At 43.9% G+C, this 14811-nt stretch overlaps 1 protein-coding gene across 1 annotated transcript in view; it reads left to right on the top strand.

The window, feature by feature from the left end:
* The window catches only part of LOC147698692 (collagenase 3-like), a 116092-nt gene that overhangs the window by 44247 nt on the left and 57034 nt on the right, over positions 1 to 14811 (top strand). Inside the window, exons 3-4 of the mRNA XM_086933493.1 lie at positions 5158 to 5306; positions 12662 to 12793. Coding sequence (XP_086789619.1) covers positions 5158 to 5306; positions 12662 to 12793 — 281 coding nt within the window. The remainder of the gene's footprint in view (positions 1 to 5157; positions 5307 to 12661; positions 12794 to 14811) is intronic.

Here is a 14811-nt window from a genome sequence, read left to right on the forward strand (position 1 = left end):
CTTTATTTTAACCAACCTGCTCTACAAGAAAGCCTTTAGAGTTTTCTCTGTGATTTCTTAAAAATCTTTTGACTGATAATACAATAGCTTGTCATATAAATTATATTTACTTCCTCTCCATGCATGGTCATAACCATGTGTTCATAGGGGTTGAGTCTCTTTTAAAAACAATTGGTTCTTGTTAGTATATCATTGGAAATGATTGATCAAATGTATTCATGCACCTCTTATAAACTTTTGAGGTTCTCTTTACATTTCCATTCTAACAGAGCGGGGCCTCCTTCTCCTCGAGTGGGTGCCGGGTGAGGTGAGGCGACCTCCCACAGAATGCTGGGTGAGTCACACTATACAGATTAATGTTTCTACTTTTGAACGGTTATTATCAGGAGAATTATATATCTTCTGAATGGCGTGGATACTTTTTCTTTCGGCCTGTTTGTGTAGTTGTGTTGTGTTCTATTTTCCGAAATACCATCATGCACTTTTTTTACAGCTCACTATTGTGCACTTTTCTTTTCCTTTAGGAGAGAATGAATAATTGGATAATCACCAGAAAACATTTGGGCTCAAAGTATCTGGTAGGAGTAATCCATTATATCAATGCACTCATTAGTTTAATTTTCACGAATTGCAGTCGCTACTATCATCTGGTCCTGAAGAAAGCTTGGACACATAGTCCACTTAAGCTGAAACATGTCGACCTTAATGCATTGCGCCATTATATAGTTATTTTTTCAAAACTATTAGGCGTTGTTTTAAATCTTGACCCTGGGACAATACCTATTAAACTCATTTTTGTCCCAGTAGCCAATTTTATTCACACTTCACTTTTTTCACTAGCACTGCACTCCATCAGTACTACTTGTGAAACGCTGTGGTCTGGAAGAGTATCTTCAAAATCCATCTCTGCATCATCACCAGGTGCGTTGGGTGAGATCTGGATTAATGATATGTATCCCAGAAGGGTGGGCTGATGGGAATTTTTCCAACCCAGTTTTATCACAGTTGTGACTTCATGGTCTCACGGTCTTTAGGCCCGACGCAACACACAAATAGTTTTGTGGACCAGGCAACTCCTTTTTGTTTTTCCATATTTTCAAACCACCATGACTTGCCACTTTCCCAGGGGTGGTGGCCTGCCCGGGTCTGTGATTGCTTTTAAATAAAGCAATCTTTTTTAAATGCAGCCCATTTTCCTTGAAGGAAAACAGAAAAAAAAATGAAACGTTTAAGTTTCATATTTTAAGGGCAGGCTGTGGTCAGTGGGACCCCTGCCTGCTCTTAAAAATATGTTTTCAACATTCTCAACGGGGAAAGGGTCCAATTAATTTAACTTGTTCAGTTCCATAGACATAACAGATATGTCCATGGCTAGAGTGCTGGTGGGCCATGGACGTGATCGCTATATCCTCGGCACACCATTGCATAATCCCACTGCTGTTTTCAGCAGAGGGATTTCCATTTTTTTTGGGACCTATTGGAGTGGGAAAGAGCTTCCCCAACCTCCGGAGGTATATTTTTCCCCCTATGTAATGACGATCGCGTGCATGGTGCACTATGGTCATTATATATGAAACTGAAACTGAAATGAGCCAATTGGCTCATTTCAGTTTTAGTGCTTCGATGCTGGTGGGGCTGTCTCAGCCCCCTTAGCACTGAATCACACTGAGAGGTATTGTTGGAGAGGGGAGAATCTCACCTTTCCAATGGTACCCCTCCCTAGTGAATGTCTACTTGGATGTCTCCACAATACGTTTTGGGCCCTTCCCTGTCACGGGTACTTGGCCCATCCACACAAGTGAGGTACCATTTTTATTGGGAGACCTGGGGGAATGTTGGGTGGTAGGAAATTTGTGTCAGCCAGGTGATCCCACAACTTTACCACACAGAAATGAGGAAAATGTTATTATTTAAAAGCTAAATATGAGGTTTGCATGGGATTCTAGGTAAGGAAACATTGGGGGATCCACGCAGGTTAAACCTCCCTGGACTCCCCTGGGTGTTTAGTTTTCAGAAATGTCTGGGTTTGGTAGGTTTCCCTAGATGGCCGTCAAGCCTGAGACCAAAAACCTAGGTGACTACCTTGCAAAACCAGGTTGTTTCATGATAAATAATTTTCATGTCTCCCCGATAGGCTTTGGGAAATTTCCTGTTGCAGGCACTAGGCCTACCCACACAAGCGAGGTACCATTTTTATAGGCAGACTTGGAGGAATGCTCGGTGGATGGAGGTTTGTGGCTCCCCGCAGATTCCAGAACTTTCCATCACAGAAATGTGAGGAAACTGTGTTTTTTTGGACAAAGTTTGAGGTTTGCATGGGATTCTGGAAAAAAGAACCTGGTAAGAGTCCCCCATCCTGGATTTCTCTTGCTGTCTAGTTTTAAAAATGTACAGTTTTCTAGGTTTCCCTAGGTGCCGGCTGAGCTAGGGCCCAAAATCCACAGTTAGGAACATTGCGAAAAATGTGTCAGTTTTCATTGTAAAAATATGGCTTGTCCATGTTGCGTTTTGGGCACTTTCCTGTTGCAGACACTAGACCCATCGACACAAGTGAGGTACCATTTTTATTGAGATATTGGGAAACTTAAGGAAACACAGAATAGTAGAACAAGTGTTATTACTATTTGTCTTTTTTACCATTTCTGACTTCCAAATGTAAGAAGTCATTATGAACAATACCCTCAAATTTACTTGCTAATATAGGTACCCACAAATTCGGAGATGCACAAATAACTACTGCTTCTAAACTCCATATCTTGATCAAATTTCAGAAATACATAGTTTTCCTTGATACCGAATTATTCGATATTTTACCAAATGAATTACTGTATACATACCTGGTACACAATTAAAAATCTTTGGAAGCTGTAACTCAGTTATTGGCTCTGGGTACCTCGGGTCCTTGGTGACCCTACAAGCCTCATATAACCCTGCAACTAGAAGGGTCCCACTGATGTAACGGTACATAGCTTTGAAAATTCTACCATAGTTTGAAAAAGTTACAGGGGAAAATGTAGGCACAAATGGCTCTTTTTTTCAACTAAATTTCAATATTCTTTTATTTCAACTGTTACTTTCTATAAGAAAACATTGAAGGATCTTCCCCATTTCCCCCCTGCTGAATTCAGAATTGTGTCTACGTGTCAGAAATGTAAAGCTTTCCGGAATCCATTATTGATTTCACACCCATTTCTACCACTAACTGGAAGAAGGTTGAAAGCACACGAAAATAGGAAAAATAGGCTATGCCCAAATAAAATGCCCAAACTTTGTAAAAAAAAAAAAATTGGGTTTTCTGACAAAAGTCTGTCTGTTCCTGAAAGTAGGAGGATATTGATTTTAGAATCACACACCTTTTGTTGAGACCATTTACAGGGAGGAAACCAGATGCTTTCATCTGCAGCACTTTTATCCCTTTGTTCCCCTCCAAAAAACAAATTTAGCTATATTTTGCCTATTTTCTCAGTCGCCTCCAGAGGAATCCACTAATCCCGGGTACCTTTAGTATCCTCTAGATGTTGGAAGAAAAGGACACACATTTAGGGGCCGATTAGGTTTGCGGTGAATCCGCATCCTCCGGGCTGGCGGAAGCCGGACGATGCGGATTCACCGCTGCGGTGATAGAAAAGACCCCTCGCCAAATTAGGATGGCAGGGGGGTCGGGAAGACCGTCCGCAGCTTTTCCGCCACGGTCCCGCGGCAGAAAAGCTCTAATATGGTGGCGTGTCTGTCAGACACCGCCAGCCATATTAGGATTAGCCTTGGGACATGCCTTTCCACGGCGGCAATGCCGCCACGAAAAGGCATACTGTCTTTTCTTTGGGGGCCCGTTGCGGGCCCCCAGGGTGAAGGGGGGGTGCACATGGGTGGTACCTATGGTACCCCCCTGCATTTGCTTGCACATAGCGGCAGGCACCGCGCGGTGCCTTCTGCTTTGTACATGCAAATGCACTGCATGCAGTTTTAACATTGCGGCAGGTGCTGCTTTAAGCAGCACCCGCCGCAATGTTAAAAATACAGGATGTGACCGCCAGGGTGGTGGTCACATCCTAATTCGCACGGAGGGACCGCCGCTGCCCCTGCGGACGGTCCCTCCAACTCTGGGGTGGCGGACAGACGCAGGTCCGTCCGCGATAATAATGACCCCCTTAGTTTGGATACCTTATGCGGACAAAATGTTATGGGGGCCTAAACATGAAATACCCCGAATAGTCAAAAAGGGTGTGGCAGGGGAAGGCCTGGGAGCATAGGGGTTAATAGACCACAAAGAAACAGGAGTAAATGCATGTCATGGTTTCCTGAGAAAAGCTCTAATATGGTGGCGGTGTCTGTCAGACACCGCCAGCCATATTAGGATTAGCCTTGGGACATGCCTTTCCACGGCGGCAATGCCGCCATGAAAAGGCATACTGTCTTTTCTTTGTGGGCCCGTTGCGGGCCCCCAGGGTGAAGGGGGGGTGCACATGGGTGGTACCTATGGTACCCCCCTGCTTTTGCTTGCACATAGCGGCAGGCACCGCGCGGTGCCTTCTGCTTTGTGCATGCAAATGCACTGCATGCAGTTTTAACATTGCGGCAGGTGCTGCTTTAAGCAGCACCCGCCGCAATGTTAAAAATACAGGATGTGACCGCCAGGGTGGCGGTCACATCGTAATTCGCACGGAGGGACCGCCGCTGCCCCTGCGGACGGTCCCTCCAACTCTGGGGTGGCGGGCGGACGCAGGTCCGTCCGCGATAATAATGACCCCCTTAGTTTGGATACCTTATGCGGACAAAATGTTATGGGGGCCTAAGCATGAAATACCCCGAATAGTCAAAAAGGGTGTGGCAGGGGAAGGCCTGGGAGCATAGGGGTTAATAGACCACAAAGAAACAGGAGTAAATGCATGTCATGGTTTCCTGAGAAAACATGACTGATCCCATTAAACAACATAACCACTTTTAGTAACCACTAACAGTGGGGTCCGGAGTAGCATGCTACTCACTGTACAGCACTTCAACGCATCATCAAGGGTAGCAAGCGCAATATAATTGCTATTACATTTACAATTACAATGAGGTCACACTGCACAAACTACTATAATAGTTAACATGTTCTTGTTTTCTTGATATATAAAATGCCAACTTGTCCAGTCATTTGTGTTATTCTATGTGCAGGGTGCAAAACTACACCAGTCAACTTACACATGATGACGTGGACCAAGCTCTTGAGAAAGCTTTTAAAGTGTGGAGTGATGTTACGCCACTGAATTTTGTCAAACTTGATCATGGCGATCCTGATATCATCATAACATTCGCTGCAAAGGGTGATCTTTTCCTGACTATTTATATTATGATTTTTTTTCGCAATGAGATAGCAATGTTCTGCACTGTGATTTTCTCCCCGACTGATGCATAATATGAGCTTAGACATTTGCTTTGTGTACATAAGAATTGAATATCTTTATTTAATAGTTTGTCTTTTTATTAATATTAGGTATTTAGTAAACCAAATAGGAGTGATTCGTTGGAAGATCCAGGAAGAACAAAGGCCTTTTACGATGGCCAGTTAATGTACATAGGAGAGTGTTTGTAAACCAAGTATTCAGAGTATTTCTACAGTTACTGTGCTGTACTGCGCCAGTGGGGGAGAGCAGGCCTGCTGCTGCTCTTTTACCCAGTGCTGGTGCTCTTTAGAACTGCCTGGTAAAAAGCATAAACCTTTCCATCATTATTCAAAGGTGTGTGCGTACTGCCTAATATTTGTTTTGGAAGGACAGACTTCCGGTATATCATTTGGTGATGCAGTGCACACAACAAAATTCGTTTTATTTATTTATATGTTTACTTACCTGTTAAACTCCGTAATCAATACATTACTATCTTCCACCCTGCCCCTCCCCCTCCCAACGTCACCACCCTGCATGAACTCGTACTACCGACCGTGGCTGGAAGAACGGTGACCCAAGCCCTCGCCAGCAGCAGGGTGGACTACGGCAACGCACTCTAAGCAGGAACCCCGACCAAACATCTGCAATGGTTGCAACGCATCCAGAATGCCTCTGCCCGCCTGATCGTCAATATCCCTCTACGCAGCCGCATCACCTCCCACCTAGGAGACCTGCACTGGCTCCCCGTCAACAAGAGGATCACCTTCAAGCTCCTCACCCACGCACACAAAGCACTTCACAAAACCGGGCCAGCCTACCTGAACAACAGACTCAACTTCTACACCCCCGCCCGCCAGCTCCGCTCTGCCCGCCTTATCCTCGCCACCGTCCCGCGGATCCAACAAACAACCTCTGGCGGCAGATCCTTCTCCTTCCTCACCGCCAAGACCTGGAACACCCTCCCCACCCATCAGCGGCAGACCCAGGACCTGCTCACCTTCAGGAAGCTCCTCAAGACCTGGCTCTTCGAGCAGTAGCAGCACCCCCCCCCCCCCCACTTCAGTGCCTTGAGACCCTCACGGGTAAGTAGTGCGCTTTACAAATTCAATGACTGATTGATTGATAGCATTCTCCATTGTTGGGTAGGAATTGTAGCATGTGTGCCAGCAGTGGCCCCTCCATTAGGGTGGAGGAGTGCCGCCCCCTGCCACCAGCCACAAATAAAATGAGAATTCTAACATGTTTTATTATTGTTTTATTTTATTTCCCCTGGACTCTGACGAGTCTTGGGGATGGGTCCAGTGTGATAACACTGTGGTGGTGGCCCTTCACTGTGAATGAGGTGTTTTGCTGGCTATTTCAGCTGGCCAAACATCTTATTCACACAAAAGCTTTCTCCAACCCCAGCTGCTGTGCTGGGGCTGGAAAAAGCTGGCACCGGCTCCAAGTCTGCCTGGGAGCGCAACATTGTAGCACTTAGGCCAATCACGACGCTGCTTTCCTTCAGCGTCATGATTGGCTGCAATGCAGTCTGTGAGCCTGTCCCAGAAGCAGCAGGAAGAGCGGGATAGAGCGGACGGTGGAGGCGACAGCTGCGATCAGGTAAGAGTATTTTTATTTTATCCCACGATCAAGACCCCCTCGGCCCCTCCTCTGGCCCACCCCGCCACTTTGGCTGGGGACGGACCACGATTGGTGTGTGCGCCAGCGATAAAAGTGCCAGATCATGTAGGGTACCTTTAGTAACTGTCTAGTTACCCTATAGACCTTGGGGGAAAGTTGTTGTGGATTTTTGGTACCTTTTTCCACGTTGCCAAATAAAGGGATTTATGCTATTGTTTTCATATGGTATGCAAAATAACTACTGACAGGATTTTTGGAAGATATGTTTTTAAGAGAAGGAGTTCCTGAAGTATTAGTGTCAGATAATGGCATGCAATTTACGTCTGAGAATTAAGCATTCAATATCATCCTGAAGTAAATTGTCAAGTTGAGAGATTTAACAGGGTCATTAAAGAAGCAATACAATTGGAAATATAATCAAGGCTTCCCTGGAGGAAATTTCTACAGAATATGCTCTTATCGTATAGCATAACACCGCATTCTGTAAATGGGAAAATGCCATATGAGCTTTTACGAGCAAGAAAACCATCTAGGGCTAGATGTAGGTAATCACAAATTACCGATTCTTAAATACCGAATTTTACTGATTCGGTATTTAAGAATCAGTAATTGTGATGTAGGAAATAATTCAGTAAATGTTACCGATTCGGTAGGATTCCTTATTACCGAATCAGTAATACCGATTCGGTAATAAGGAATCACCTTCCCATTCATTCCTAGGGGCCTGGAGGCCCATAGCAATGAATGGGAAGCCATTCACTATTACCGGATCGGTAAATACCTAATTGTAATAGGGGGAGCATATTCAAGGGTGGCAGGGTGTCACATTGACACCCTGTTGCACCCCTGAATGGTGCATGTGTGCACATGTGGCACACATACATGCCCATGTAAGTCTGCCACATGGCACTTTTCAAAAAGCACAAAATTGCTTTTTAAAAGGTATTCAGTATTTACCACCAACTTGTAGTTGGTGGTAAATAGCGAATCCTTAAACCAAAAATGCACCCACTTGAGTGCTCCCTACATAGGATTCAAGGATTCGGTAATTTACTGATTCCTTAAATTAAGGAATCAGTATTTTAACGATTCCTTAATTTAAGGAATCAGTAAATTACTGAATCTTTAAATCCAGCCTCCTACATCGCAAAGGGCTAAATACCGGTCGGTAACAGCAAATTTACCGATTTTCTGCCGTTACCGACCGATATTAGCCCACCTACATCTAGCCCCTAGTAGTTTAGTTCTGTGGTGTTTATAGAGAAAAATGGTAAAAACTTGGTGTTGAATCTGATGGTGAAACGAAGGGGAGGGTGGAGTCTTGTCAAATGTTAACAAGAGCATGTCATAATGGTAGTGTGAAATATCCCAATGTGATGGTAGAACAAAATGTTACTGTTAAGTAACAAGCATTTGTTGATAAGGGTAATCCCCGTTGGTCAGAGCCATTGATGATTAGCAAGGTTTTGAGTAGTGCCGTCAAACTGGAAATTGGAAGGATATGGAATCAAGTAGCATTGTGTAGACATGAGAATGATGGGGCTTGTGAAAATACCAATTAAGGTGAAGATGAATGTGGTGGTTACAAGATGGGGGGCACTGAGTCGGAGGAGGCAGGAAGGATTCTGGAGAGCCATGATGAGTGAGCGGCTGAGACCTCGGGTAAAGAGATGCATATCCCGAAGGAACAGGTAAATGTATGTGTGGATTAAAATGTGTTGCAACAAAGTGAGCGAGGGATGAAAGTACTGCGTTACTTAGGAAGTTAGGAAGTAATTGTATTTTATTGTCATGCTTATAATTGTATGGGGATTTTATGATAATGCACATTGGGAGAGGGAAATGAGCTTAAGTAGCAAATTTGTTTCTATTTCTCTATTAGAACATTGGAATGTTGATAGCTCCATTGAAAACAATGGCTTATAATGTCTGGTATAAGCCCAGAGCTCCAACATTTTAATGTTTCTTTGTTCACAGCTCTGGCTGTGAACAAAGGCTTCAGGAAACTTGAGGGGATTTCAATACCATCGTGCTCCCTGAATGCTTTGTTTTATTTGTTAGAACAAGTGGCAGAATGTTCTAATAGCATTATAGCCCGGCTTTTAAAGTCGCTCTGCCTTCGGCTCAGGCCTTTAAGGCTGCAGCGGCCCTTTAATAGCTGGTTTAGCCCGCTACAGCGGGCTATAAGGCTATAGTATAACTAGTTATTATATTAGGGTCCTTAGGTTGAACGCTGTATTTTCATTATAAGTATGTTGTTGTGACCTTATTTATTTATGTGTATGCTAATGAGATTTATTTGTGAGTTGATGTGTCTTATTGTGTTAGCATATGATTATACATATATGATATAATATTTTTGTTGGTAATAATTGGGGAAGATGTGTGGCATGTGCTACTATAGAATGTAGACTGATAGGGATAACATAATTGAAGGTTCGAGTAGCAGTATTTGGCTCTGAGATGGTGTGTGGTGGAAGCACTCTACTCCGCTCTCCCTGTAACTAAATACAATACTTTTACAACTTTACCAGAGTACCTACCCTGATTACCACAACGTGCCATGTGATTTGGGCATCCAAATGGACTCATCATCATGGTGCAACAAATTAGTCTGGCGAATGGATTCTGAAAGTGCAGGCTACCAAAAAACAGAGTGCCCCGAATCATTTTGATAAAGTATTGGGGCCTGAGGATGATAGTCACGTTTTGGGTGAGTTTATTGTACATTGTATGTATTTAATATGGAATATGTGGGCCTGATTTGCAAAGGGCCTCTGCACTCATGGCGGAGTCCCTGCAGTTATGGGGGAGACTCTCCCACGACTGTGGGGCCTCTGCCACTGGTCCGGAGACCCTTCGTGAATCAGGCTGAGTCTTTCAATTTAATTGCTGGTGTAAATAAATGGTCATCTACACCTTTTGAGCTCTACTTTTGGTTTGAAGCAGCTGTAATATGGCACCACTCATTACAAACAATTGCATTGTTAAAATGAATAAAAAGTATTTTTAGAAAGATAGAGTCATTAAAAATGTGCACATAGTCCATAATTTTGTAGGCTAAATTACGTTTTACTAACCTTTTTGTCATTGTCTTGTTAACCATCTTAGTAGTTATCTAATTAGCCACCTGTTAGAAGCAATAGAACCCCTTTAGAATCTTCAGCACCTTTTGTGTACTCTTCACTGATCATTATTCAATTAATTAATGTAATAACTGTGAACAACTTGAAATGCATTTAGACCCTATCAGTCTAACTATTGCTTCAGACATGTCTTCTTGCTTTAGCTAAAACTGCTCACAGGAAGTAGCATTCTGATTCTGAGGTGACTCCCAATTCGGAACTTGAGGCATGAAATAATTTAACAGCTTTCTCAGCTAAAAACTGTTACATTCCAGTTACTGGTGGAGGTTGTTCTCAGAGTTTTCTTGAGTTTAACTAGGCACCTGCTCCTATTCTTTGTGTAAAATCTCAACATGTGAGCAATACTAGAAATCTGTTTGTAGTAGAGTACACATGTGGGTGCAGGGCCAGCTTTAAGGTTGGTGTGACCAGTGCAGCCACACCTGGCACTGGGTTGTTGGAGGGTTGCTGTGTTAAAAGCACCTGCTTAAGAATTCTGTGTGTTTTGAAGCAACAATAAATATGTCAAAATAACTCTTGTGATTAATGTTCCTGTTGGAGAGAGTTCCGAATTTTGTCTAACTGCAGTTGTGATTCATCACAAAGTAACATTCAGGGTCTATGTGCCTGCTGCAAAGAACACCTACCATGCAGATCACAGAACTGTATGTTATGTGGATAGCTGAGTTGGTTGCAGCTTTTGTCACAGACATCCTTTTGTTACTTGCAGTTCATAAGTTACAATCCTAATATAGTGCAGTGACCTATGAACTATAAAAGAGCTTCATGAAACTGAATGGTATAGGTTAGAATGTTATGGTTTTTCCTGAGTCTTTCATTTTTCTAATCTTGCTAAAAAAGGGTTTGTTTCGGTAGAAATGCATCTCAAAGGAGAGGCCTGCAAAAGTGAATAAGATGGCTAAGATTCAGAAAGGATGGGCTCTCAAGAGACAATTTAGCATACAGAATACCTACTCCCAGTACAGATGTGCAAGACATACATATACATAACAACATTAACAATAAAGGAAATGTGGAGAAAAGCATTCAGGAGCTCCACGTGGTAAGACTGAAGCTCAGTAAGTTCCTTACCCACAATTGCTATTACAGATACTGACTGCAAATACTCACAAATAGGATATACATGCAAAAGCAGGATCTGTGGAGCTGATACCTTTGGTGATGTTATAAATGTAAGTCAAAGACAATACTCACAGTAGACAAGAAACGCCACCTAGTTTGACTGACAGCCATGCCCACATATCCAAGCGATGAAATAGGAACACGAAAGGCAGTAACAGCAAGGGTGTAGAATTAAACACAAGAACAATAGACAAGGAGCTTTAAAGTGGGTTGCTTAACAGGAAAGAAGGGAAACAAGGTCACACTTGGCAGAAAGCAAGTAACAAGCATACAAGAAAACTAGAAACAAGACAGTAGAACTGGAAAACATCAAACTAGGGACTGAAATAGAGGTATTGGGAAGAAAAGCAGGAACTGGGACAAGGAAAATACAGGACAGTGGATTCAATGGTGCATTAATTAGTATTAGTTCAGGAATAAAGGTAACAAGGAATAACTAAGGATCGAGAGTCAAGATAGCACTGAAGACGTGTCTCATTCAGGAACAAGGACTGCTGTAGCTCAAGAACAGGAATTAAGGTAACACTGCAGGTGCTCGGAAACAAGGATAGATACAGCTCAGGAACAGAAATAAAAGGAAACACTGAAGGCATTGCTAGCTCAGAAACAAGGATAGCTATAGCTCAGGAATCTAGGTAGCACTGCAAGCAGAACTAATTCAGGAACAAGGAATAGCTATAGCTCAGGTAGAATCAAGGTAGCACTGCATGAAGTGCTAATTCAGGCAGAAGGAATAGCAAGCAGTGTCAAAAGCTCAGGAAACAAGGATATCAAAAGCACTGGAAACAAGAATCTCAAAAGCTCAGGAAACAATGATTGCTCTCACCAGAACACGGCACTGGACTGAAAGGAGCTGGGGCTTAAAAGAGTTCACATTAATGACATGCATCAGGTGTGAGCAGGCTGGCTTCTAAAACATCTGGCAGATATTGGGAATGGAAAGCCATTTCCAAGTAGCATCCAAGTGGCTGCAAGTCAGTATATGCATCCAGGGGACGGTCTGGAAGTTTATTAGAACACTGGAAAGTTCCATAATTCGATCCACTGGTGGTGGGCATCAGAGAGCAGAGAGCGAATCATGACACAGTGGTGTTGTATCAACCTATACATTTACAGCAACAATAACATTCTCTCTGAAATATCAAGGTGGAGGCAATACTGCTAAATCTGCCCATACCTTGACAAGAGGATCAAGGGGCTGATAACCTGCAAGTTTTATAAAGGGTGACATTTTGAGGACCTGCAATTTGCCTTACAACTTTGACAGTCTGGTTTACACTGTTCGTTAATCCTCACAAATGTGTGGTGTATGCTTGTTAAATCGTAAGAGCTTGTGATCAAGAGACAATGCAATAAGACTGCAGTTATTATTCATGTCTTACAGTCTGTGCATTGTTCTAGGGCATGGAGATTTTTTCCCATTTGATGGTCCTCGTGGTGTACTTGCACATGCATATGAACCAGGAGAAGGCATAGGTGGAGATGTTCACCTGGATGACGAAGAATTTTGGACAATGGGATATATAAAAAAAGGTATATTTGTTTTCCATTGTGATATTTTTTGATCATAGAAGCACAAAAAATGTAGGAGCTACTAGGTGATGTGTGAACTTATTTATATGTCTAAAATAGAAAAGAGGGTAAGCAAGAATAAGCCAGACTCTAATTACCTATTACCCTTAGATGTTCCTGTATATTTAGACCAAAACAAAACAAAGATCAAATAGATGTGAGCACAGAGGGCCCGATTCACACAACTAACTTAAGAAAAAATCCTGAACTTACTACTATTCTGGTATTCACAGAAGGCACTTACTCATTTTGGTATTCACAGAAGGCACTTACTCATTTTGGTATTCACAGAAGGAACTTACTCATTTCGGTATTCACAGAAGTCATTTAGGAGTCCTAAAGTTAGAAGTCCTAACTTCAGTACTCCTAAACTGAGAAAAATCCTAACCTTAAGACTTTTGGTATTCACAGAAGGCATTTAGGAGTCCTAAAGTTAGGAGTCCAAACTTTACTACTCCTAAACTGAGGGGGATATGTACAAGAACTGCCGCTAACTAGCGTTAGGGTTAGTTAGCGGCAGTTTTCTTAAAGCGGTCTATCACCAAAAACTATCGCTACAAGGCGATAGTTTCAGGTAGCCGCAGTGAAAACTGTCACTAACACTAGCGGGAAGGCAATACAAATTCTGGCGTTAGCGGGCGAAAACTGACGAGATGCCAATTTGCAAGCAAAAAACTCACATTAGTCAGCCCAACATAACTTTTTTTTGACGCAATAGGAAAAAGTAGCCTATAAGTCCACCTCCAATGAAAAATAGGAAACAAAACCAATAGAATGTGGAATGGTGCAGCCAGGGCCAAGTGCAGCACAGATCAACAACCCACCCCTAGCCTCCCAATAGCCAGGATGGCCAGCCAGAGTCCCAGGGGAACAGGAAATCCAGGGCTAAAATCATGAAAACAGGTGCATCACTGGGCTAAATCAGTGATGCATCACTTGTCATTGCGTCCTCCTTTCAACACCACCAAGACCTTGAAAGCGTGGACAGTCCCTGGGGCCCAGAGGTCTTGCTGGGCCTGCGTCTGGGCCTCAGAGTGGGATGCGGAGGTGCTGTGAATTTGCTGGCCCGTGGTGGTAGACATTGAGGCGTCGGCAATCGCCCTGACCTCGTGGTTAAGTCTGACAGGTTGCATGGAGACATGTTGCTGACCTGTAGGAGAAGACTGCCTGGTGCCCCTTGGAGCTGTGAATGGTAGAGGTGCTCCTGCGTACCAATGTCGGGAGGTCTTCATCGAATACCACATTCCACCACGACACCGGGGTGCAGAGGTTACCAATGGTGGGCCGTACCTCTATGCATCGCAGGCCTGAGGATGTTGCGCTGGCCGGACGCTGTAGAGGGCGAGGCCCCTGAGCTGCACAGAACTTGTGAGGCAAGAGCGCTACAACTACAAACTTAAGAGGGCCCTGTTGCATCACCTGCATCTGGAGGTCCCCCAGCAGACTTGGCGGCGACTGCTGTACCCTGGCTTGTGAAAGCCCAACTGGCTGCAGCTCATGCTGACTGTGTCACAGATTTGGAGAGAGTGCAGCGGATTGTGCCACGTGTGAATGTCCAGGTGAGGAGGAGGTGTGATGCACAGCAGAGGAAGCCCGGGGGTCGAGTTGGACCCAGGCCTTGCACTTTTGGGTGACGCACCCCAAGTAGCAAATCATCAACTATGGCGGAAAAGAGTCAACCCACTGCTTTCAAGCAGTACAAGAAGAGGAAACATAACATGATGACAAATTTCTGATGAACTCATGCTATGTTTCCTTTGCAGAGGGGTGGGTGGGGCTGCTCTCCTCACAGAGCAGGGCAGGGGTGGAGTGGCATGCCCACTCAAGTGTGCAATGACTGTTTGGTTGGCCCTCTCAGGCCACCAAAAGCCGTCATGCGTACATCCCTGTTCACAATGCAGGCTCCATTACAGCCTGCCTGGAGAACATGCCTAGGCCTCCAGCCCTGGCTGAAGGCCTTGTCACTGCGCTTAAGAACT

The sequence above is a fragment of the Lissotriton vulgaris genome, chromosome 8, assembly GCF_964263255.1.
Source record: "Lissotriton vulgaris chromosome 8, aLisVul1.2, whole genome shotgun sequence".
Lineage (NCBI taxonomy): Eukaryota > Metazoa > Chordata > Amphibia > Caudata > Salamandridae > Lissotriton > Lissotriton vulgaris.